Genomic DNA, 25646 nt, shown 5'->3' with positions numbered 1-25646 from the left:
TTGTACCCACCCTGATTCTGGACATAGCTGATCTCCTCAGTCTGCTCACCCTCCCCATCTGGAACTTGGAAATGGTCATCCTCAGATAAAAAGTGGATGCTCCTCTGCTGGCTGAGCAAGATTCGGTCAAGTTTCTCATTGACATTCTTGAGGTCCTTCTTGTACTTCTCCTCAGACCCAGCGTCGCCTCTAACTGTGCGGTCATAGTCTTCATTGTAGTTGCCGTCAGACTGGGCGAGATTCTCAACCAGTTGCCAACCTTCATCTACGTCCTTGTTCAGGAAGTTACCGTTAGAAGCAGTGTCAAGCAGCATGCGTATCTTTGGTAGTACACCACGGTAGAGAGTGCTCAGCAGTGACTCGTTGCTAAAACCATGGTGTGGACACTGGTTGTGGTAACCCTTGAAACGCTCCCAGGCTTCACAGAATGATTCTGAGCTCTTTTGAGTGAAGGTAGAAATCTCATTCCTGAGACGTGCTGTTCTGGAATTGGAGAAGAACTTGGCCAAGAATGCTTTCTTGCAACCATCCCAGGTGGTGATTGATCCCTTGGGAAGGTTTTTCTCCCATTGATGAGCTTTGTCTACCAACGAGAATGGGAAGAGGCGCAACTTGTAACCATCCTCACTCACGCCGTTGATCTTGGTGAGACTGCACAGACGGTCAAACTCGTCCAAGTGGTCGAGTGGATCCTCCATAGGCAACCCGTGAAACTTGTTTCCTTGGATCATGGAGATCAGACCACTCTTGATTTCGAAGTTGTTGTTCAGCACGGCGGGAGGGACGATTCCAGCACGTTGAGTATGAGTGTTCGGTGCATCCCCAACACCAATGTTTCGCGGTCCCGGATTTGGTCCATTCTGTTGTTCCATAGTGACTGGTGCGGGATGATCAGTGAGTTGACAAACTTGTCGTGGTCTTTGTAACCGATTGATGTCGTCGATAGCAGGAAGGAGGTTCTGATGTCCTCTTGACCTGGTGTGCATGCAATGTTGCAATCAACAGGTTTCTGAGATGCAAAACAAACAAGCAGACAACCAAAACAAGTCAGTACTCAGAATGATCAGTGTAATAGAACTTAATCTTGCAAAACTTGAAATCTTAAATGTAGCAAAATGAATCCCAAATCGCAACGGTGCCAAATTGATACTATGATTTTTGTGTGTCCTAGCAGGTTCAATTAACCTTATGTAGTTGTAGTACTTAAGGTGTAAATCCAAATGGGATGTTGCTAGCAATCAAGATGCAATCAAGAAGTCACAAGTTAAGCCAATTCAAAAAGAGTGTTTTTCTAACAATCCTAGAATGGTTAAAATACAAAACGGAAATGAGTAACAGAACTAGAAACGAAAATGTATGACAGGAAGCGAACAAGAATAAGTGAACCGAAAATGAGTCTAAGCATGAACGAAACCGCAAGATAAGAAACAGTCTCAGGATTGCAAATAAAATCATGGAGAAAGAAGTCCTAAGGATGGAAGTAATTGATGTCGGTGGAGTATCCTAGTCTACAGAGTGTTTAACATACCACAAACAAACTATCCCTCAATGAACATCACAACTTAGTTAATCCAATCTCTTGACAAAAACTACTCAGACTCAACCACTTCCATACCTAGCTCTCGCTAGAGAAACATGATCGAGCGGGCATAAAAAACAAGTTCATTCACGTTAACAAACATCCTAGACAACTAATCTCTTAGGCTAGGAACGTAAGTCTCTAGCACTAGTTGGTAAGACATTTCATCAAACACCTTTTGGGTGTAGAATTGTCTCGAACCTAGTTCCAATTGATCAGAGAGAAACTAGTAATTCTAACACTAGTCCAGAAGGGAATCATACAAATCAAAGCTTAAACACTCTACATCCTAAGATCCTCCACCTAATCTATCCCATCCTCAAGAACTACCACACTACTCAGATCCGCAAATCATCACCAAAGATACAAATCCAGAAAATATTGAACAAAGCATAATAAAATAGACAAGAATGAGATGAACAACTTTGCAGAAGAAATCAAGTGCAAAAACTCAATAAACTCGGAGATGTCGGATTACAAGTCTCAGAACTTTTTTTCGTCGCTAGGTCAAACCTTAGAAAATAAAACGAGATAAAAGATAAGATGCCTTCGCCAAGACTTAACAAAACTTTTTTATAGTAAAAACATGTAAATCCCTAAAACTTAAAACGACAAGATGAAAAGTCGGTTTGGGAATCTCATGAAGCGTGTAAGACGAAACGTCTTCCTGACATGTGCGAACGAGTAGTGTCTCGAGTGGGTGATGGTGTTGGCTCGAGTGGAGGAGGGTCGATTCGACGGGCAGAGGCTCGAGCAGGAGGGTCGAGTCGACGGGTGGCGACTCGAGCTGGATGTATACGCATCCAATAAAACGATGATAACCTTTGAACCACACCTCCGATTGGCTTGACATAAACGACATTAGAAATATGACTCAATTCTCTACAACTTTGATGAAGACGTCTAAAGCTGAATTCCACGACCGGTGGCTCGAACGGCGACTCGAACGGTGCGACTCGAACGGATCCAGTGGTGGCTCGAGTGGGGTGTATACGCATCCTCTAAAACGGTGATAACTCTTTAACCACGCTTCTGATTGACTTGAAATAAATGGCGTTGGAAAGATGACTCAATTATCTACAACTTTGATGAAGACGTTGATAGCTGAATCCCCCGACGCTGGCTCGAAGGACGACTCGAACGGCGACTCGATCGACGGTCAAGGTGTTGCTCGAGTGGGTGACTCGAACGGCGACTCGAACGATGTGTTCCCGACATCTCCTAGATATCTGAAATACTCCGAAATGCACAATGTATGCAAGAATGATGCAATAACTTCCTGGACATGCAAAGTGAACAGAAAAGACTAGAAAATGATGCCAAGTATCAGCTATCCTAGCTAAACGAATGATAAATATATGCTAAGGAGAGATAAAATATAGACATATCACCTTGTATAGGATATCTTCACAAAACATCACATCTCGACTGACGACACACTTTCTGTCCTCACTGCTCCAAATCCTGTAACCCTTAACTCCCTGTGGATACCCCATAAATACCCCCTTATTGGCTCTTGGTTTCAACTTTCCTTGGTCGACATGATAGTAAACCAAGCAGCCAAATCTTCTGAGGTGATCATAATCCGGTTTCCTTCCCGACCAGAGCTCTTCAGGAATCTGAATGTTTAATGGTGAGGATGGAGTTCTATTCATCACATATACGACTGTTGATGAAGCTTCTGCCCAGAATGGTTCTCCCAATCCTGTTTCACTCAGTAAGCTCCTTACCTTCTCAAGCACGTTTCTTGAACCTCTCAGCAACTCCATTTTGTTGTGGAGTATAAGGACATGTTTTGTGCCTCATAATCCCCTTTTCCTTGTAGTAGTCATCAAATCTTTTGTTGCAAAATTCCAGACCGTTGTCTGTCCTTAATGCTTTCAGCTTCTTTCCACTTTGATTCTCAACTAATGCCAGCCATTCAACAAATTTGGAGAAAGATTCATCTTTTGTCTTGAGAAAGAATACCCATGCCTTTCTTGAGAAGTCATCTACAAACGATATGTAGTATTGGCACTTTGCCAAACTTGGTGTCAGATTCGGAGAGCCCCAAAGATCAGAGTGTACATACTCCAAAATTTCTTCTGAAGTATGCTTGCCAGTCTTGAATGACAGTCAGTGAGACTTTCCCAGAATGCAGTCTTCACACTGCCCGAATTCTGCTATCTCACTACCTTTGAGTAATCCCTTCTTGACCAGCAGCTTCAACACCTTCTCACTTGTATGACCAAGTCTGCTATGCCATAAAGCGGTTGTGTTCACTGTTCTTTCAGCTGCATTAACCTGCTCAAGCTCCACCTTTCCTTCTAGAAAATATAGTGTGTCTCAATAATTTCCTGCGAGAGCTTCTTTGTTTCCTTTGAACACTTGAAGTCTAAAATGTTTAGACTTGAACCAACATCCGTTTGATTCCAACTGTCCCAGAGAGATTAGATTTCTTCTTGCTGTAGGAGAGTATCTGACTTGAGACAACACTACTTCCGTCCCATTGTAGTTTACAATTTTGACTTTCCCGATTGCTATGATTTCACAATATGTGTCGTTTCCCATCAGAATCCTTCCTCCATTTACCTCTTCTACATCAAACATCAGATCTCTTCTGGATGTTATGTGGTAAGAACATCCAGAATCCAAGATCCAAGCATCTTTTGGTTGATATTCAGAAACTGTTAACATCAACGGTTCAACACATTGAGCTAGTGCAATGCTTGCTTCACCCTTCTGACATGTGCTTGCTTGGTTCTTCTTCGGACAATCTTTCTTCAAGTGATCTTCACTACCACAAATCCAGCAAGTCCTTTTCTTGGTCTTAGACTTGCCTCTTGAGTCTGTTTTTCCCTTTGGCTATGTCTTCTTTTCAGTTATGCCTCTTGTCTGTATAAACAACCCTTCTTCTGCAAGTTTCTTTAGTACCCCCTTATCTTTCAGCTCCAATTCGATAGAATATGCTGACATGATGATCTCCTTGGGTGTACCAAAGTCCTTGTCTTTGTTGCTATACTTCAAGGTGTGTACGAGGTTGTCAAAACTCTTAGGCAAACTGTTCATGAGGATCGCATCCGTATCTTCCTCGCTCATATCCATGCTTAGGCTAGATAAGTCTGATATGAGCTTATTGAAGGTGTCTAGATTTTTGTCTAGATTCTTGTCCTCCTCCATCTTGAAACTAAAGAACCTTTGCTTAAGATAGAACCAGTGTGGTAATGTCTTAGCCTGATAGTTGTTCTCTAGGGCTGTCCACATAGCATATGCGGTTGGCTCCTTCATGACTTTTCTAAGCACCATATCTCCCAGACTGTGACTCAAGAGGTTTCTTACCCTCCTGTCTTTATCTAGCCATTTCGGATCTGACTTTGCTGCTCCTTCTGAGTCTTCACCATCTTTTCCTTCAGCACCTTCTGCTGGTGGTGGTTGTAGTACCGACTCAAGGCCCAAGATTTCCAGCTGAGCGCACATCTTGTGTTTCCACAAAGAAAAGTCACCTTCTCCATCAAACTTCTCCACGTCAAATCTTCCTTGTGTAGGTTCCATCCCTGAGACCTCTTCAGAACTCGAGGCTCACACCACAAACCCAACACAAAAGACAAAACCAACAAACTGTCTCAGCAAAACTCACACAACACCAACCACACAACCAGAACTTCTAACAAAACTCTAACTTTACAACTTTGTTTCCGTATCTAGTTCAGAAATAACCTAGATACATAAAAACCAAACTTGGTGAAGAAATGTACCTTAAAGGTTGAACCTTTCTGAGTTTTAGAACAGTAACCACCTCTGACTTGTAGAGCTCCTTGTAGATCTACTCTTTCTACGGTTAGAACACTCTAACCTTGCTCTGATACCACTGTTAGGTTTTTCCTTGAGTGTTTAACCGAGAAACGACCAAGTAAGACTAACAGGTTCTGTTTCCTTGTGCTCTGTTTTATGTTTTGCAGGTTTGTATGTTTGTTGTGCAAGAAAAGTAAAGAGACACGAGGATATACGAGTTCCCAGGATCAATGTGATCCTGTTACGTCTCGGTGAACCTGAAACCGGTCCACAAGGAGTATCAGAGTAGCAATTACAACTTGAACTAACTCACCCCAAGCTCACGTCTCTCCCCTTACAAAGAATCATAACCCAAGAAAGAACAAGAAATATGAAGAAGACAAAAGTCTCTCTCACCCACTCTAGGTTTCTCTCTCACCGACAACTTGGTCCCTTATCTCTGTAATGTAACGCCAGATGCTCTCTACTTTTTTCCCTCTGCTCCTCACTCTTTTAATAGCCCTCTGTCGTCGTCTTGCAAGGTGATACAAGACAAACCCGTACCATACACACGGTTTAGATGTGATGATGCTAAAACGACAGAGCTATTGTCGTTTGTCTCCTGGGCAATTTCCTTAGCAGACCAAGTTGGGCATGTATTACCGTTACCGGCCCAACTCTCTGAAGAAGCCCACCTGTCTTATCCAAATCATCAAAACGACATCTCCAAAGTGAACGACCCTTCTCCCCATTTTAAAAATAACTCAAATGACTCAATGATTTTCTTCGATCTAATTCTATATCTGGCTAAAAGTATCGACTCAATGATTTCCTATGTCTTTTACATTAGGGCAGTTATTCACTTAAATATCGTCTAAAAAACCCTCCCAAATAGTAGGATTCAAGAAACAAAAGAAAAACAGAGGCAATGGACCCCTTGAACAGGGAGTAACTTATATCAAGTTATCAGCCTTGAAACTATACAAAACGGTACATGTCTCTGAACTGCACACACATTCATGTACATAAATTTGGCATCCCAGATTCTGGGAAACAGCAACCTGGTACCTATACAAGAAACAAAATGAAAAAAGAACTAAAGCTTAATAATTGAATTATTGAAATATTCACCACTCACCAGCTTAGGTTAGACCGGTCTCAAAAAGAAAAGAGCAGAGAATTTACCTTTTTGCTACGGCTTTTAGTTGGAGACCAAGTAATTAGAAGAATATCTAGCTTTAAATGGAAGCAATGATCAAGATCAAAGTCTTCTAAATAATGCCCATATGAAAGGGTTACACCTTCCAGTGAGTAGCAGCCATGTGCGTAGAGACATTTAAGGCTTAATGGAAGCTCTTCCAATGATTTGAGTTTCCTACAACTGTTCAGGCTAATAGTTCTTAACGAGGATAGCTCTTTGATGCTAGCAGGCATTGTTTCAAAATCGTGTTTGCTGAGGTCTAGCTTTTCCAAATTGGTGAAATGGCTGAGCTGGTGCGAAAGTGATTGAACGTTTTTACAGTTATCAAGCTCAAGCTCAAGCAAGTGGTGTATGCCATGATCCTCTAGTAAATTAGGGAGTTCTAGCAATGATCGGAGGTTGATACAGTTGGAAAGTATAAGCGTCTCTACTTGAGTTAGTGGTGGCAATGCTTCTAGTTTGCAGCAGTTATGGAGGTCCAGATATTTCAACTTCTGGAGTTGTTTCATGGTTCTAGGTAAACTTTTGAAGTCATTTCCGCTGAAATTCAATTTCTCTAGAGCATGCATTTTACCAAGACTTGATGGGATGTTTTCAAGATTCAAGTTGATGAGGTTTAATACTGTCAAAAGAGGGAAGTCTGAAAAGCTGTGGCACCTGAAAGTTGTTCCGCTTGATCTCAAGGCAAACAAAATCACGGAAATTTGACTTGACGCGAGGTGGCAGTGGTTGCATCATCAACTTATATGGGATAAATCTCTCCAAATCAAAAGAAAAGTGATCTGCATCTCCTTCTAGTTGTTCAAGCCAAAATTTTATTTTCCCTTCTATGGATAGATTTGTAAGACATTGCAGTGGCTCAACTTCATTGGGAAACGCCAGTATAATTTGTGGACAGCACATCACTCTTGGTTTTGTAATGGTTGTCGCTGCCATAATATTAATCTTGAGACTTTGAAGACCAGGACAATGGATTGCATGGAGTTTTCCTAGACTAGATAAGCTACCAATGTACCTTGGAAATTGTTCCAGCCTCGCGCAATCATTCATTGACACGTCCTCCAGCTTCTTGGCCATTGAAATATCTGGAAAATATTTCAGATTCTTAGACCCCATCACATCTAGTCTCCTCAAGTTCCCAAGCTCCTGAAAAGAGACCAAAAAAAAGTATACGGAAAACTTAAAAAAGATTTTTATGGACGAATTTTTGATACTCAAATTGCTATATCAAACCAGGTAGCATTTTCTAAGATAATTTACCGGTGTCCCTTCCCAAAGGCTCTCGAGGTTACTGTACCGGAACTTGAGTTCAACAAGACACTCTAGGTGTAGATCGAAAGGAAGTGTTATCAACGGATATGCGTCCCAATGAAGCAACCTAAGCTCAAGGTCAGGGGGAAGTATATTATCTTCTGTAACAAATTGCAGTTTGGAGTCTGTATCATCCAGATGCTTGTAGAACTTTAAATACTTGAGATTATACAACGGCAAGAAATTAATACAGCTTATAGCTAAATTTCTACGCATCTCACACATGTGCAGTGCTAAGCAATGAATTTGGTTTGTCCCCTGAAAATAAGAATATCAATGTCACATCACATGACATAAAGAAAAAAGAAATCATACCTTGAAACCATTAAAATCAAATTAAAGAAAGATATACAAATATGTATGATGAGGCTCACCAAGTTATGTCCCAGTACTTTAGAAATTTCCCGAGGATCCCACAAAATTAATTGTTTATGAGGCTTTTTCTTGGATCCTTGACGCACAATCTGCCTTCCCATTTTCTCAACTAAAGCATGCATCTTCAGATATCCATCAGTTGAAATGTTAATGAGAGACTTCTCGGACAACACTTCTATCCCAAATTCAAAGCTATCAAAAAGAGCTCTTAGACTTAGGATCGAGTCTCCATTAAAGAGGCATGCAACATGAAGAAAAACGTTATTTTCTATTGCACACAAGTTAATACGAACTCCCTAGGATGAAACTCTGATGGAGGCTGATGACAGGTAAGTGGCGACGTAAATTGATGGTGATGATGCACAGGTGGATTGCGAGTGACGGCAGATGATGTTCGAGAGAGAAAAGCAATGATTCGATGGTGAGAAGTGTTAGATGGTGATATGGATTCGAAAATAAAGTGAAGAGTTTCTTAATCACAAAGTGTTTAGAAACTCGGAATCATGAACGCATTCACGAGTTCAGATTGAGAGAAGAAAGATTCAACAATACTTGTTACATAAAACTTCTTCGCTACCAAACAAGGAGGCGTCGCTTTTGGGTTTTATAATCAACCCTAGGGTTCGACACTCCAAACAACAGTAAGTTCAAAATAAAACAACAAGGCGTGTAAAGGAAATAAGAAAAACAACGAAGCTTCTAGGTGATCTGTAGTAGTACAGAAGTCACTTGTATTAGTACATTATTCCCCATTGGTAATGACTTCTAGATAACTCAACGTGGTGATCCATTTTCCTCATTAAAAACCATACCGAGAAAACCCATTGGTACAAAACTCAGCTATGGGAAAAAGAGTACAAACTTCACACCTAAGTTATCTAGTTATCATTACCGAGTGAAGTCTTCAGGGTGGATATGTTGAAGACTTGGATCCTCGGTAGATTGAATGACCCGTCAGCTATGAGTGCATGAGCTTCCTTGGCCATCTCCTTAGCTCTTGAACGAGTGATCCTTCCCACGATCTCCGGTTTCTCTACAGCTTCTGTCTCCTTGCTGGCCACGATCATATCACAAGTCGTCGTAGCTAATCTTCAATATTTGAATGGTGCTTTCATGAGGAGTCGTACCTAATCTCCTTAACTCATCCTTCCACTCAATTGGTGTAGTCTTTCCACGGAAACATAAGCCAAAAGCTTCAAGGGCAAAGGGAAGACCATGAGCAAGCTGAGAAGCTCGAAGAGAGAGTTGTTCATAAATATCAGAAGGTGGAGTTCCTCCTTCAAAAGCAAACCGTTTAAACAGGAGGAGAGAATCAGTGCTTTCCAAGCAGCTAACCTCATATAAGTCTCTGTCTATAATGCCACATGTTTTGAGCAAGCTTCGGTCTCTTGTGGTTATGATGATATAGCTTACTCGGCCAAACATGCTACTCTCTTTAACCAAAGCTCGAATCTGATCCACATTGTCAACACCATCAAGGACAACAAACACTCTTTGGTGTCCAAGCCTAGACTTAATATGGTGGTGTCCGTGTTCAAGCGTGGAGAGCTTGACATGTTCTTCAGGCAGGATAGAAGAAACAAATTTTTCCTGTAAACCAACGAGACCAAAGCTGCTAGAAATCTTCCAAACGTCTTGTATGAAACAACGAGCTGAAAATCCTCCAGAGTACTGGTGAAAGAGATACTTGGAAATGGTGGTTTTGCCTATGCCACCCATTCCCCAAATGCCAATCATACGAACCTCCTTCTCTGATCTAATATTTAAGAGAAAATCCAGCCTCTCCATGTGAGGAGTCATTCCAACAACATCCGCAAATTCAATAGGCAGCATAGATGACAACCGAGTCAAAATATCACTAACAATATTGTCAATCATTGCAGCATCGTCCTTGCTGAAATGTAAAATGAAAGAAAGTAACAAAGATGTGGAAATCCTATATATATATATATATATATATATATATATATATATATATATATATATATATATATGTGTGTGTGTTTGGCTTTGCAGAAGAAAGAACTTACAATTTTGTAGAATCCTTTCCATTGAGATAGGAGACTTTGGTGAGAGCCTCTTTCCATTTAGGAACCTCCTCTGCAAATGAGTTGTTACACATGTGCAATTTAAGCGGTTTCCAGAAATGGCCTTCCTCTTTCCTGACATCAGAGAGCTCCACTCCGTAGAAGATCGGAAAGACGATGAGTTTCTTTGAGCTCCAAAGCTCCATTATCGATTGGAGCTCGATCAAACACCACTTTGAAGAAGTGAAATTCTCCGAGATAACAATGACTACAAAAGTCGAATCTTGGATGGCTTCAAGGATTTCGTGGGGAAAAGGATCGCCCATTCTAATCTTCGAATCATCCTTGAAGGTGACGATTCCCCTGTTAACTAAGGCTTTGTGAAGATGGCTGACAAAGGTTCTACGAGTATCAGTTCCTCGGAAGCTCAAGAAGACACCGTAACGCGAAGAGGAAGACGAAGCCATTTGCTCTGCTCTGGTGTGGAAAATTAGGAGATTTAAACTTGTTAGATTAAAAAGTCAACGCCTACTAGGTTGGTTGGTTGGTTGAGGAAGGAATAAAATCAAAGAAACGACTTTCCTCATCTGCGATTTCAATTTTTCACTCTCGATGGCTTTATCTCCGACTCCGAGCACCGGGTCCGACGTGTTTGTGAGTTTCAGAGGGGAGGAAATTCGCAGAGTTTTTGTCAGCCATATCTACCGTTTGTTGGAACAAAAGGGCATTCGAACTTTCAAAGGTGAAACCGAGCAGAACCTGGAACCCTCTGAGATTCATCTGGCGGCTATCCGAGCCTCGAAAGTTGCAATCGTCGTCGTATCTGAGAACTATGTCTTTTCGCCTTCGGTCCTGAGAGAGCTCGAAGAGATTCTAAATTACCTTACAATCTCTCCAGTCTATTACGGAGTAGATGACTGGGATGTTAATAAAAGACAGGCCGAAGAAGTCTGCACTGATCAGGTGGAGTTATCGGCGGCAACGGCGTGGAGGAATGCACTGATGGAGCTGGCATGCATACCCGGCGAGCACTCAAACAATTGGTATCTCCACGACATGAAAATCTTGATTGCAATTTCTTCGTTTTAAGAGTCAGTCAATTTTTAATGTCTTACTTAGGCGTTGCCTTGATAGGGAGGATGATGCGGAGCTGATCCTGAAGATCACAAATGATATCTGGGATAAGTTGAGCGCTTCTCGATTCTTTGGCCTTGTGGGGATGGATCTCCGCATGAGACGAGTCTATGAATTGTTGTCTTTGGATGCTAAGTATGATGAAGTACGCGAGATTGGCATTTGGGGTCGGGCAAGTCTTGGCAAAAGAACGCTTGCCAAGTTTGTCTATCAAGAGATATCTCACTGTTTTGATGTCTGTGTTCTACTTGAAGATGTCAATATCATCCAACACAGCCACGGCCACAACGCTTTGGCTTTAAGTGAATTGCTTCAAACAAAGTTTCTTCAAACATCGGGTAGTCTTCACATGATCTCCCCTGATGACACAGCATGGCTCACAGACCAAAGAGTACTTCTCGTTCTTGTCGGTGTTGATATAATTGAAAAACTAGATATCCTTAGGGAGTACATTAAACTGTTTGGTCCAGGGAGCAGAGTCATTGTAACCTGCCTAGACAAGAAGTTGCTTCTTGCCTGCGGGGTAACACTTTTGTACCAAGTTGAATCCCTAGAATTCTATCTCTAGAAATCTTGAACCTCCACGCTTTCAAGGATATTGCTCCTCTTGAAGGTTATGAACAGTTCTTAGCTCGTGCGATTAAGATTGGCAATGGTTATCCTTCAGTAATTGCTGCAGTCGGCTCAGAATTATGTGCTAAACCTAAAGAAGAGTGGGAAACAATATTGTCCAGATACGAGCAATCATCTGATGAATGCACTACAGGAACAGAGACAAGTAGCTCTGATGCGTCAGTTGGAGCAAAAGTATTCGGTAGACTTGAGGAAGACTGGAAAATGGTATTGTCTAAATATGAACGATCGTCTGATGAAAACACTCTAGGAACAGAGGAAAGCAGCTTCAATGTATCAAATGAGAAGGATAAGTCTCTGCCGGGGAACACTGCATTCAACTTTGTAGGTATGGAGTGTCACCTGAAGGCTGTGAGTGGATTGATGGAGTTACAATCTGAAAATGAAGTTCGTATAGTTGGCATCTGGGGAGTAGGAGGGGTTGGCAAACTCACCCTTGCAAGATGTGTGTACAAGGAGACCATGCAATATTTTCATATCCATGTTTTCCTGGAAAATATTGGAAAGATTTATAAAGACCATGGTCCATCAGGTTTACATGAAGAGCTGCTGTGGAATAATATCCAAAGAGAGGCTTTAGCAGTAAGGAGTTCAAAAAATGGCTTTGATGTTACCAAAGCAAGGCTTCGAAACCGTAAAGTGCTGCTCATTGTTGATGGTGTGGATAATAATGAACAGATAGAGGATGTCCAGAAAGTTGCCACTTGGTTTGGTTCAGGGAGTAGAGTTATGGTGACGACCAGAGACAAGAAATTTCTTGTAGCAAATGGCCTAAGACATATATATGAAGTCAAGTGTCTGAGAGTCCATGAAGCTCTTCAACTCTTCTATCAGTTTGCTTTCAACGAGCAAGCCCCTTCTACTTGTTTCAAACGGCTCTCGGTTCGTGCTGTCCAACTTGCTGGCCGAATTCCTTTATCTCTTAAAGTACTCGGCTCATTTCTATGTGGGAAAAGTGGACACGAGTGGGAACGAGTCTTGCAGAAACTTGAAAGTCAACGAGTTAAGGACAAAGCGGAAGTAGCAGAAGCATCTACGGATGTGGGAGTTACAAGAGATAAGGAAGCAGATGATTATCGCAATGTTGTTGGTTCTGACGTGACAGCTTCGAAGGTAATCATCGTTCCTGAAGAAAAGAGCCATGTCACGAAAGAAAGCAGGAGTGTCAACGAATTAGAGTGTATACCTTTGTGGGGCACAGTTTCCATTGATGGAAACAGACCTCAAATGCAAGATTCTGTTATAGCTTTACCCCATTTTCTGAAAATACCCATTGAAATGTTTATGGGAGATCATGAGGGGATGAATCCAAGTCTCTCACACATCCCTTGTCATTTTTTCGGTGTATATGATGGCCATGGCGGATCTCAGGTATGCTGTAATTGCTATTCTTTTGATTTAGCGATTGAGGATGAGAACCTCTCTTGCGAGTAAAGTGAATAAAAAATACTTTGTTGGAAATGGATTCTTGCAGGTTGCTGAATACTATCGTGATAGAATCCACTTTGCTTTGGCTGAAGAAATTGAGCGCATTAAAGATAAGTTATGCAACAGTGAATCAAGTGAGAATAGGCAAGTACAGTGGAAGAAAGTCTTCACCAATTGTTTTCTAAGGGTCGTTGATGAGGTCGCAGGGAAAATCGGCTGTCGTCCAAGTACTGGTTCTTTTGATAATATTCTTGAGGCTGTTGTCCCTGAGTCCATCGAATCCACTGCCGTAGTAGCATTGGTTTGCTCATCACATATAATAGTTTCCAACTGTGGTAATTCAAGAGTGGTTTTATTGCGAGGCAAAGAATCCATGCATTTATCAGTTGACCAAAGAGTAAAAATCCTCCTTTTCCCTCAAACGTGTTTTAAAACAATCCGAGAAAGTTTCTTACTTCTCTCTTTCACACAGAGCTAATAAATGTCTTAACCGCTTTTGCAGCCAGAGAGAGAGGACGAGTATGCAAGAATAGAGAAAACTGGAGGAAAAGTTGTACAATGGCAAGGCGCCAGATCAAGTTTTAGCGTTCTCAATACGTCGAGGTCCATTGGTAGGTTACAGTTCACCATTTCTTCTATATTGATGTACATCCACTCTCACACCTTTGACCTTCCTAATCTGTTGGATAGAATTCTTGTTCAATTTGTTGGAAACACTGATTTCGTTCTTAAAGTGGTAACAGAAATTTCAAATTTTATAGTTCAATTTGTTGATATAATAGACGTTAAAAAAAAAATTTAGAGATTAGACTCATTTGTTCAAGACATTACTTGAGTTGTAGCAAGTGTTACAGTCCAACATCATTAGATCCGTTTCAATCTGCTTCTTTGTTTTCAGGTGATGAATATCTGGAGCCATATGTACGACCAGATCCCGAGGTGATGTTTATGCCACGAGCTAGAGAGGACGAGTGTCTAATATTTGTTGGAATAAATAATTATGATGTCTCTTTCTCTCTCCTTTATGCAACCCATCTTTGTAACAGCTAGTTTTTCATCTTCTTCTTCTATATATTTGTATCTCTCTTGTATTCTCAGATCTAAGAGAAATAATATTCAGTTTCTCTCTATTCTCTCTATTTTATTTTATTCTTCCGCTTATATTTCTACATGGTATCAGAGCTCTAGATCCTTATTCTTTGTCTCTTTTGCTATTATTCTTTTTCTTTTTCTTTTCTTTTCTTTTCTGGGTACTAGCATGCCAAATAGACTTGGTCATCCTCATACTAAGGCCCTTAGTATGCTACTTCCTAATATGTCTTTTGATCATGAGAAGTGTGAGGCTTGTATTTTAGGAAAGCATTGTAAAACTGTTTTTCCAAACTCTACTACTACTTATCAAGATTGTTTTGAACTTATTTATTCTGATGTTTGGTCTGCTCCTTGTGCTTCAAAAGATAATAACAAATATTTTGTTACATTTATTGATGAAAAATCTAAATATACATGGCTAACTCTTTTACCTTCAAAAGGCCATGTTTTTGAAGCTTTTTCAAACTTTCACAGCTATGTTTCCACTCAGTTCAGTGCAAAGATAAAGACTTTGAGGACCGACAATGGTGGAGAATATACTAGCAATGAATTCAAGGTGTTCACTTCTAAACATGGGATTGTCCATCAAACAACTTGTCCTTATACCCCTCAACAAAATGGTGTCTTTGAGCGTAAAAATCGTCACCTTATGGAAGTAGCAAGGACCATGATGTTTTACAAGAATGTTCCAAAACATTATTGGAGTGATGCTGTCATAACAACATGTTATCTCATTAATAGACTCCCCACAAAATGTCTCAATGACATTTCTCCATATGAGGTACTAAATCAAACTAAACCTTCTGTTGATTTTCTAAAAGTTTTTGGTTGTGTTTGCTATGTTCATGTCCCAGATGATCAAAGGTATTAGCTCCAGCCTAAAAGCATCAAATGCATCTTTAATGGGTACTCTCCTACTCAAAAAGGGTACAAATGCTACCACCCAGGAACAAGAAGGACTTATGTCTCACATGATGTAAAGTTTGATGAAGACAAATGTTTCTTTGAGGAAAAAGATTGGAGCAAATTGAAGGACTTGACAAATTCTGAATCAGATCATGCTCAAAGCCTCAAGTTTCTATTGGAGAATCTCAATTCTTCAAATAACAGTAGAAAAGAGGAGCTACAAGGTCAACAAATTTCTGAAATTGTCCAGCAGACTTCAGAAAACTTGCAGCAGACTTCAGAAAACGTGCAGCAGACTTCAGAAAATGTGCAACAGACTTCAGAAAATTTGCAGCAGACTTCAGAAACCTTGCAGCAGACTTCTCCAAACCTGCAACAAATTTCTCCAAACTTTCAGCAAACTTCTGAAAATGCATATGACTCTTCTCAACATCCTATGGCTGCCACTGAAGTTCACAACACCAATGGTGATCTGATACTGAGATTGCCATTCATGAAGATGATTCACCTTTGCCTCTCCGAAGAAGTCAAAGACCAAGAACGGATCCTAACATTTTGCTGCAAAAGCGGTTTTGCTATAACTTTTCAACTGCTCATCCTATTAAAGGTTTTTGTTCTTTAGCTAACCTTCCTACTGACCATCAAGTTTTTCTTAGCAAAATTGACCAGGAAACTGTGCCAAAGACTTATGAAGAAGCAAAAGACAATGAGGTTTGGCTTGCTGCTGTTGATGATGAACATGGAGCCATGAAAAGGAACCACACATGGGTTTAGGTGGACCTTCCTAAAGGCAAGAAGCCAGTTGGATCTAAGTGGATATTTACAATCAAATACCACAACAATGGTGAAATAGAAAGACACAAAGCTCGTTTAGTGGCGAAAGGCTTCACTCAAACATATGGAGAAGACTATAAAGACACTTTTGCTCCAGTTGCCAAACTTCATACGGTTCGTGTTGTTCTTTCTCTTTCCACTAACCTTTCTTGGGATTTGTGGCAGATGGATGTTAAAAATGCATCCCTTCAAGGCGAACTTGACGAAGAAGTATATATGCTACCACCTCCTGGTATTGTTGTTGCACAAGGCAAAGTCCTCAAACTAAACAAAGCTATTTATGGTCTCAAACAATCTCCACGTGCTTGGTATTACAAATTAAGTAAGACACTTCTTGGTTATGGTTTTCGCAAGTCCCATGCCGATCATTCGCTTTTCACAATTCAGGGGGAAAGAGGTATTGTGGTTGTTCTTTTTTATGTTGATGATATTATTATCTCTGGTGATGATAAAGAAGGTATTCAAAATACTAAATCCCTTCTTAAGTCTACTTTTGATATTAAAGACTTGGGTGAACTAAAGTACTTTCTTGGCATAGAAGTATGTCGTTCTGAGGAAGGTCTATTTCTATCTCAAAGGAAGTATACACTCGATCTTCTTAATGATACAGGAAAGCTTGGAGCCAAACCGGTGAATACTCCCATTGAAGAAAAATACAAAGACTCTCGAGAGGGGGAACGTGAAGGGAAACCTTATAACAACATTGGACAATACCAAAGAATTGTGGGTAAGCTCATTTATCTCACAATTACTCGCCCTGATTTGTGTTTTGTTGTGAATCAGGTAAGTCAACATATGAAAGCTCCTACTATTCACCATTGGAATATGGTGGAAAGGATTCTCAGTTACTTGAAAGGATCTCTAGGCAAAGGTATTTGGATGAATGAGAATGGCCACACTGAACTTGTTGGTTATTGTGATGCGGGATACGCTAGAGACAAGTCTGATAGGAAATCGACTGGAGGTTATTGTACGTTTGTTGGTGGGAATTTGGTCACTTGGAGAAGCAAGAAGCAGAAGGTGGTTTCAAGGTCTAGTGCTGAAGCTGAGTACCGTTCCATGGCTGATACTACTGATGAGCTTATTTGGCTTAAGGCGTTGCTTTTGGATCTTAGAGTCAAGATATCTCAACCTATCACCATGCATTGTGACAACCAAGCTGCTATTCACATTGCTTCGAATTCTGTGTTTCATGAACGCACCAAACATATAGAAGTGGACTGTCACCATATCCGTGAGAAGGTTGAACTTGGCATCATCTCTCCCATCTATACTAAAAGTTCTGATCAACTTGCAGATATCTTCACCAAGGCAACAAATTCAAAGGTGTGCAATTTTCATTCTAAGCAAGCTTGGCTTAGTTGATCTTCACAAACCTAAAATGTGATTGTTGTGCTCTTTTTCCCTTGTCCATGGTTTTTCCTATTGGGTTTTCCTGGTAAGGTTTTTAATGAGACAACTCCATTTTTAGGCACGATCTCCCTATACCAAGCTTGAGGGGGAATGTTGGAATAAATAATTATGATGTCTCTTTCTCTCTCCTTCATGCAACCCATCTTTGTAACAGCTAGTTTTTCATCTTCTTCTTCTATATATTTGTATCTCTCTTGTATTCTCAGATCTAAGAGAAATAATATTCAGTTTCTCTCTATTCTCTCTATTCTCTCTATTCTCTCTATTCTATTTTATTCTTCCGCTTATATTTCTACAATATTGGCCAGTGATGGAGTTTGGGATGTAATGAGTAACCAAGAAGCTTGCGATTTTGCGAGGAAGCGGATCTTGGCTTGGCACAAGAAGAATGGAGCATGGCCTTTAGCTGAGAGAGGTGTAGGGGAAGACCACGCTTGTCAAGCTGCGGCTGATTATCTCTACAAACTCGCTTTACAAAGAGAAGCAAAGACAATGTAGCGATCATAGTGGTCGACTTGAAATCCCACAGAAAGTTCAAGACCAAATCCTGAAACATTGTACGCTCGAGCTCTTACACTATCTAGGTATGAGGATCATTACTACCTGCTAAATTAATCTGTTTGTTTTTGTTTTCAGGTGATGACTATCTGGAGCCATATGTAATACCAGATCCTGGGTGATGTTTATGCCATGAGGGAGAGAAGAACAATGCCTTATATTAGCTAGCGATGGACTATGGGACGTAATGAGTTACCAAGAAGCTTGCGAGTTAGCAAGGAAACAGATCTTGATGTGGCACAAGAAGAATAGATCATTTCCGCATCTTTATATGATTACAGGCAGTTTTCAACTGTAAATCATCATTATCATTCTTCCCCAAATTTTTCATTTTCTTTATCCCGTTAACAATATTGTTTGAATTACAGAGGAAGGCACAACATTTTAGTTTTTGAGAAGTTGTTTTCTGATTGATGAATAGAAGCTCTTTGGTTTGAGCTTTGAGGTTCTTTTTAAAACACGCAGAAGCTTAATGACGACAATAGCTACGGAGTGTTGCAAATAGAAATGCCTAGAAACATAAAAGAGCAGCTGATGTGTTCTATGGAAGACCGATGGTATGGTTACTCCTTCCTTGATGATCCAGTACAGAACTCAGCGTCACAGTTTTTTTCTTTATTAGTTGATCTCATGTTTATTATAGACGAACAAACAAATAGTTGTGTTCAAAGTGTTTAGAAAAAGGTAAATTGTCTTTTTTAGTAAATTTATTTTTATAAACACCAAAAAAATCAGATAAATGTCTATCTATCAAAATTACATATAACTAGGTTAGATCCGCGCTACGTCACGAGATACTTTTTGTAACTACTTTTAGATATATTGAATTATTGAAAATATGAAATTTCTTTTTTGAAATTAGATTAGTTGTAAAAGCTATGGTTTATACAATGAAAAAATAAAAAAATGCACTAATAAAATAAAAATTGAAAAATCTTAAATTTAAAATGGCTTATAAATGTTTACATTTAAATCGGATGGACTTAATTGTATAAATAGTTTAACTAATCCTGTATGTTAACTTTTATTTTCTTTACCCTAATGTGGGAGATATATTAGCATGGTATAGATTTGTGGTGTATTTTTTGTATTTAATACAAATTTAATCACATATATTAGGATGGTCGTTTGTCTCTTTAAAGGTCTTCCTGAAGGCAAATTGGGTGGTTTAAACACTGACATGCAATCGAAAGAAAAGTGTCCTATACAATTATAATTGGTTAAAAGATTAATCCAAAATCTCAATACAACTACTGATACGAAGTGTTGTGTAAATGTGATATAAAATCACTCGTCTTAAACGTCACACTGATTTCACGTTGATGTTAGGCTTAGGGAGATCAAATATGTACTTTGATCATACAAATTTCCATATGTATGATTAAATTGTATTTCGTTTGCTGTTATCTATCCAATCCAAGATAGAAAAAAAAATAGAAAACAATTAATAAAATATATATACTAAAGATGCTTCCTAATAGTTATCGAGAAGAAGGAATCAAATTATAGTACTCTCTCGTTAAATATTTATGGACTCATTCTAAACTGAATTATAGAAACAAGAATTAACCTTCCCATGATTTTCGGTTTCTCAAAGCTGAAATCAATAAGAAGAGGACAACTAACGTCAACACTCAATATGATAAAAGTTTTCCCAATTCACCAACTTATCTCTCAAAACTGAAAGAATCGATAGAAGCAATCACTCTTATTCTCTCCTAATCGGCTTCGACACCACACATACTTCAAAGAATCTCATTTTGATGAATTAGGGTTCGTCAATTTTAGATGAAACTGGGATTTATATTTGGGTAAAAGAACATCATGTTGTATTTCTTTACATTTCGTGTTGTTATAGTTAAATATGTCATTTTTTTTCTTTCTAAACCGCTGTGTTTTGATTTTACTTTGACCATCCATATATGATTGTAATTGGAATAGAAGGATGAGCTGTATTAATTAAAATGTTATTATTGGTTACTTGTTTTAACTTTGTTTTAATTGATGTGTCATCTCTAGAATGCTTATAATGCTGATTTTACAGACTTTGGAAAGAAACTTTTTACTTTTATTGTATTGATATAATTTATATGCGTTAAATTTGTATATTACAGTATTAAACAAAAAATATGAAAAAATACCAAAAAAATATGGTATTTAATTTCTAATAAACAAATTACGTAATTTATTTCTCTTCTCTATCATGGCTAATATCGCTTCTAATAATGTCATGGAGGCCAACGACAATAACGGTGAAGACATTTAAGATTTTATATTGAAGGTTTGAGTATACTTTCTTCTTTCGTCTCACCATAAAGGCATAAAATACACACTGTCTTCATAAGGTTTGAGTGCAAACTGCAAAGGTCATTTGGGAAAGAGTTTTTCTATTGCTGTAATGTTCATGAGTTCAAGAAGATGCCGTGCATGTGTCTCCTTCTAATGGTTTTGTTTTTGTATTGAACAACTCGATGATGATTTTTAGTTTTTTTTACCATGATATTTCTGTCAAGTATGTTTTTATTTGAAAGTCAAATTTCTTTTCTTTTCTTGCAATACTTACAATTTACAGTTTAAATTCTGTTTGTTTTTTTCTTCGCAAATAACGATACTATTTTCTTATCGACAACAAAAAACAAATCATATTACAGAACCAAAATTTCTGTAATTTTATATAGCAGGTACATGTTACTCTGATTTAAACCAAAAAAATTCAAAACTACTTAGATTTCGGTTATTTGATCATGTAGATTGTGGTTTTGAGCTGCCGCCGCCGCCATTAGAAAGAAGTTAGTAATAAGAGGTTAAAGATGTAGACAGAAAAGTGAGAGAAATGTAAAAAGATAGAGGGGGTGGGGGAATGTATTTTTTATTAGATTAAAACATGTGTTACAATACAAATTAACATTTTTTATTATTCAAAATTATAGATTTATATTTAAAAGTTACTTATATTATTATAGTGAAAAACACATTTACATCTTATTCTTATATATTTTTTATCTAAGTTAGATTTTCTTCTTGTTGTATAGTTTTGATTTTATTGAATATTCTATTTTTAATAAAAGGATAGTACACAACATAATTTTTGTAGACTTTGTATTTTTAATAAATTATTACAAATGGTTATAAATAGGTTATAGATTAATTTATATATTAATCGGTTACACCTAAATATTGGGTGCAACCTTAATTAGGAATGTTCAAAATTAATAATTGATATATTAATCGTAACAAATAAAATCATAAATATTCTAAACTGTAGTTTTGGAAGATTTTAGTCCTATATCAAGTCGTTTCCAAAGATCCTTAAACAAAATATTACAAATTTATTTTCCACAGATTTTATTGATAAACCACAACATTCAATAAAAAAAAGTACTCGTGCTAGAGCACATATTGAAATTTTTTTATTTATATTATAATTTTAAAACTTACATACTCTAACACATGTTAAATTTTTATATAGTCTACCACAAAAGCTGTTGGACACACTCTAACACGAGTTAATAATTTTATATAATATAGCATGGACTATAATTAACAATATAAGATTTACATAAGATTTAAATTACATGGATGATATTTACCATAAAAATTGTTTGGATGAGTTGCATCCAAATAATATTATAAAAAATTACATATATAATATTTTAAAAATAATGAATTGTATTTCAACCTGTGGTGCACGGATCCGAATCTAGTTTTGTAATAAAGGGATTTGTTAGTTTTTTGTTTTCTATTCAAGTTTGTTTAAGTTCTATTTACAAGTTAATTATAATTATATGCTGTACGATTTTATTATTAAAAAATAATATAGTTATAGTTATGTAATATGTTTTGAGAACCAAAATCTTTTCTATTAAATTATTTTGGATTAATTTGATTATGAAATGGCAATATGTTATGTAATATGGTTTGACAATTGAAAGTGTTTTAAAATCTTACTGGTTTGTTTTAAAATTTAAATGATTTGTTTCATACGCGGGATTCTAAAAGATACAATTTCAGAAATTTTTTTAAATTATTAAATGTTTCAATTAAAAAGATGACGTACAGTATAAAAATTATAAATCAATTATTGGATTGTGCTAGTTGCATTATTATGTCTTGTAGTAAGAACGTGATATTAGAGTGAGAAGAACCTCCTTCCTCCACAGCCTTGTGAGCTAATTCTCCAAGCTCTTTGGCTCTTCTTCTTCTATCTTTTGCATCTTCACTTTCACCCATTAACTCTTCCACTGCCTTCTTCACTCCTTCTTTATCCACCAACACTCCTATCTTCTCCTCTTCTTCCCATTTCATAGGCTTCTCAACCCCGGCTCTTACACCGGCTTTAAGTACCTGCACGACCAGTTTCTCGTTGCAGAATTGGTCTGCGAATAGCGGCCATGTAAGCAGCGGTAGACCAGCGGTTATCCCCTCAAGAGTTGAGTTCCATCCGCAGTGTGTTAAGAAACCTCCAACGGAAGGATGTGAAAGGATAAGCATTTGAGGAGACCATCCTTTGATGAGAAGTCCTCTGTCTTTGATTCTTTCTTCAAATCCACTTTCCGAGAACCACTCAACTAACTCTTTGTACTTCTCCCAACCTCTTATGACCCAAATGAAAGGTCTTTGGGATAACTCAAGGCCTAGCCCGAGCTCCTTGAGCTGAGACAGAGGAAGATTGCAGATGCTCCCAAGACAAACGTAGAGCACAGAGCCCAGTTCCTGAGAATCAAGCCATTTAAGGCACTTATCTTGATCAATGTCTGATTTGTTTCCCCTCTCAGCTTTGTCTGCTCCCGCCTTGTTGCACAAGGAAACGGGTCCAATGGTCCATGCTTTACCAGACCTTGCCTCCTTGAAGTCTTTGGCATAATCAGGCTCGAGCTCTTGAAATGTGTTGACTATCACACCATAAGATGTCATATCGGCTTCTACCAATTCGTCTATGAACTCCTTCCAGTCTCCAGGAACATATGTTTCCACCGGAACTTGAGTTCTTGTGAACTCGACTCTATCAGGAAAATAAGGAATAGTAAAATACTCCTCATCAAACTTCAAATTCTCCAAGATCTCACGGTTCTTGCGTACAACGTGCACACACAGAAGACAAAAACAACCCATACCATGGAAGAGAATTTTGGGTATATTGAACTTCTTGGCGATTTTGCTTGTATAAGGCAAAGACATATCGGAGATTAGACAGCTTGGTCGAGGGCTCATCTCTTCAATGAGCTTCTGGACTGGTTCTTCGAGCAAGTTAGTCGCTTTAAAGAACGGTATCATCCGCTCCATCGTGTCAAGAGAATCTATATTCTCTTGTCCTTCTTTTAGACCAGCGTCTTGATATGGAAACTTGACTTGCACCAGGTTGATTGGTAAGCCAGACTCAATGGCACGGTTTAGGACATTCTTGAACCTCCCTGCATTGAGAGGCGTCGTGACAATTGTTACGGTCACACCCCGCTGAGCCAAGAGCCTTGCAATATCAACCATGGGAATCATGTGGCCTTGAGCCATGAAAGGGAAGAGAACAAAGTGAAGAGGATAAGGTTCATTGGTTGTTTCAGAACCCATTTTCGATTCAATCATCGTAAGAAACTCCTCTAGTTTTGGTGTGCGTCTGGTTTATATTTTTTGGAGCTCTATATAGAATAAGATGCGTGGAGAGGAAAAAAAAGTAAAGTGGACAGAAGACGTAATAGATGACGTAAACTGATTTTTACTGCGTCAGTTCCAAGTGGTGCTTACTTATACTTACTACAAGACATTCTTGGGCCAATACGTAGTTTGTCCGTTTGTGACCCATTCTACATCTTCTATTGACCTTCCTTCGCAGGAAAAGTTTTGAGACATATATCTCAATCATAACGAAGAAAGAAGATAATTCACAGACACATATATAAACAACTTGGAGCCTCGCTGATAGCTACCCCAAGTCTCAAGAATAAAAATAAACAAAAAGAGGGACGAAAAAAGTTACTAATATTTACCAAAATCTAGTTTGTATTTGAAACTTCAAAGAACGATTAAAAATCTCATCTAAAACACTAAAAGGAGATTAATATCCAACGTTGGACTCTTTCATGACAGCTATATATCTAGCAGAAGCCTCAAAAATCACAATCAACAAGCAGTGGACCCACCCGTATAACACTTTCGTGTGAATGTTTCTTTCCTGAGTTTGGTAATAGAGATGACACAAAGAGAATATCCTTGCAAGATGAAAACAGCATACAGTTTGCAACAAACATACAAATCTGGATGGTTAATTTCTCATTATTGTTGTACCTATGGATATATATACTTTATCTTCAATTCTCACAAATAATACAAAAATAAGTTTTTTTTTCCAAATTTAGGACACATCTCTACAGTTACAAAAATAACACCAACTAAGATTTAATCCGCCAAGTACAACATGATAACTGTTTTTACACAATTATTATTGATGATGTTACCAAAATAATAAAATGATAATAAATTAATTTTTGTTGTAGCATTGGGTTTTACGATATCTAATTTTTGTTTTAGCATCAAAATTAAATTCATGTTGTATCAAATCTGTTTGGCCATGTAACTCCGTCTTATGATATTTTAAATTTTTAAATATCCGTATAATTAAATGGTTCGACTAGAAATTTAAATATTTTTAAATTTGAATGTTTGTTAAGTTGAACTTCCTACTCTCTCGGACTTGATTCAGTTTGGTCTTTTAGGCAATGTGAGATGTTAAACATATATTGCTTCTTAATTAGTTGAATAATATATGTCACTTTTCAAAAATTGAATCACAACCTATGCAGAAAAAAGTTAGATTTTTTCTTAATTTTATTTATTATATAATTATTCAAATCAACTTAAAAACCAAACTCTCGCGGACAGATCTACAGATATGAGAAAATAAAAAGTTTTATTTCTTTTTGAATCTCTCAGATTTCTCGTTCTTATTATTTTGTGTGTGACGCCATAGCCAAAGCTTATCTCGGTTCTCTATTTGTTGCACTTGAGATGGCGATTTGCGGCAATGTTAACAAAAGAGAGAGATTACAAGGAGAAGGTGGAGAATAACAGTAAAGATGGTGGAAGACAAGTTGATGGTGAAGCGGGGACATCAAGTGAAGGTTGATTGAGATATGTGAACAAACGCTGCAAGAGAAGACAGTCCACATCAGAGAATCACCAAGCAGAGACGAGTTAGTGAGGATGGCGGCGCTAGGGTTTACGATTTGTACCAGTTGTCCTATTTATTTTGTTAGTTATATCATTTGTTTCAGTTGTACTATTATCTCTTAGTTATTATACCTTTTGTACTAGTTGTTCTATTATATCTCAGTTATACCAGTTTTACCAAATGTTATATATCTTTCGATTGTATCATTTGTACTACTTGTCCTATTACATCTTAGTTATACTA

General features: G+C 38.2%; 2 protein-coding genes, 1 non-coding gene and 3 pseudogenes across 4 annotated transcripts; 3 read left to right on the top strand and 3 right to left on the bottom strand.

Annotated features, from left to right (window-relative positions):
- Window positions 1-369: 369 nt before the first annotated feature.
- LOC147928712 (small nucleolar RNA R71) lies at window positions 370-476 on the top strand. The gene has a single exon (XR_015581042.1). It is a non-coding gene; the product is annotated as a small nucleolar RNA R71 (small nucleolar RNA).
- A 5870-nt stretch (window positions 477-6346) lies between these two features.
- LOC104743951 (disease resistance protein RML1A-like) lies at window positions 6347-8338 on the bottom strand. The gene is made up of 5 exons (XM_019235583.2): window positions 8216-8338; window positions 7791-8099; window positions 7546-7676; window positions 6515-7238; window positions 6347-6397 (listed from the first exon to the last, which is right to left on the bottom strand). Exons 1-5 carry the CDS (start codon window positions 8336-8338, stop codon window positions 6347-6349), a joined length of 1338 nt encoding a protein of 445 aa, XP_019091128.2.
- A 946-nt stretch (window positions 8339-9284) lies between these two features.
- On the bottom strand, window positions 9285-10710 carry LOC104743950 (TMV resistance protein N-like). The gene is made up of 2 exons (XM_010464976.2): window positions 10247-10710; window positions 9285-10110 (listed from the first exon to the last, which is right to left on the bottom strand). The coding sequence occupies exons 1-2, from the start codon at window positions 10708-10710 to the stop codon at window positions 9285-9287; spliced, it is 1290 nt and encodes a 429-aa protein (XP_010463278.2).
- Window positions 10711-10855: 145 nt separating this feature from the next.
- On the top strand, window positions 10856-13221 carry LOC104743949 (disease resistance protein TAO1-like; annotated as a pseudogene).
- Window position 13222: 1 nt separating this feature from the next.
- On the top strand, window positions 13223-18234 carry LOC104742366 (protein phosphatase 2C 7-like; annotated as a pseudogene).
- A 4012-nt stretch (window positions 18235-22246) lies between these two features.
- LOC104742365 (UDP-glycosyltransferase 73C5 pseudogene) lies at window positions 22247-23942 on the bottom strand (annotated as a pseudogene). The gene has a single exon (XR_015579317.1). The product of XR_015579317.1 is annotated as a UDP-glycosyltransferase 73C5 pseudogene (transcript).
- Window positions 23943-25646: the final 1704 nt, after the last annotated feature.

The sequence above is a fragment of the Camelina sativa genome, chromosome 14 (assembly GCF_030686135.1).
Source record: "Camelina sativa cultivar CO46 ecotype springtype chromosome 14, ASM3068613v1".
NCBI classification, from domain to species: Eukaryota; Viridiplantae; Streptophyta; class Magnoliopsida; order Brassicales; family Brassicaceae; genus Camelina; species Camelina sativa.
Note: the sequence above shows the minus strand (reverse complement) of the source record. Positions and strands in the feature narration are given on the sequence as shown.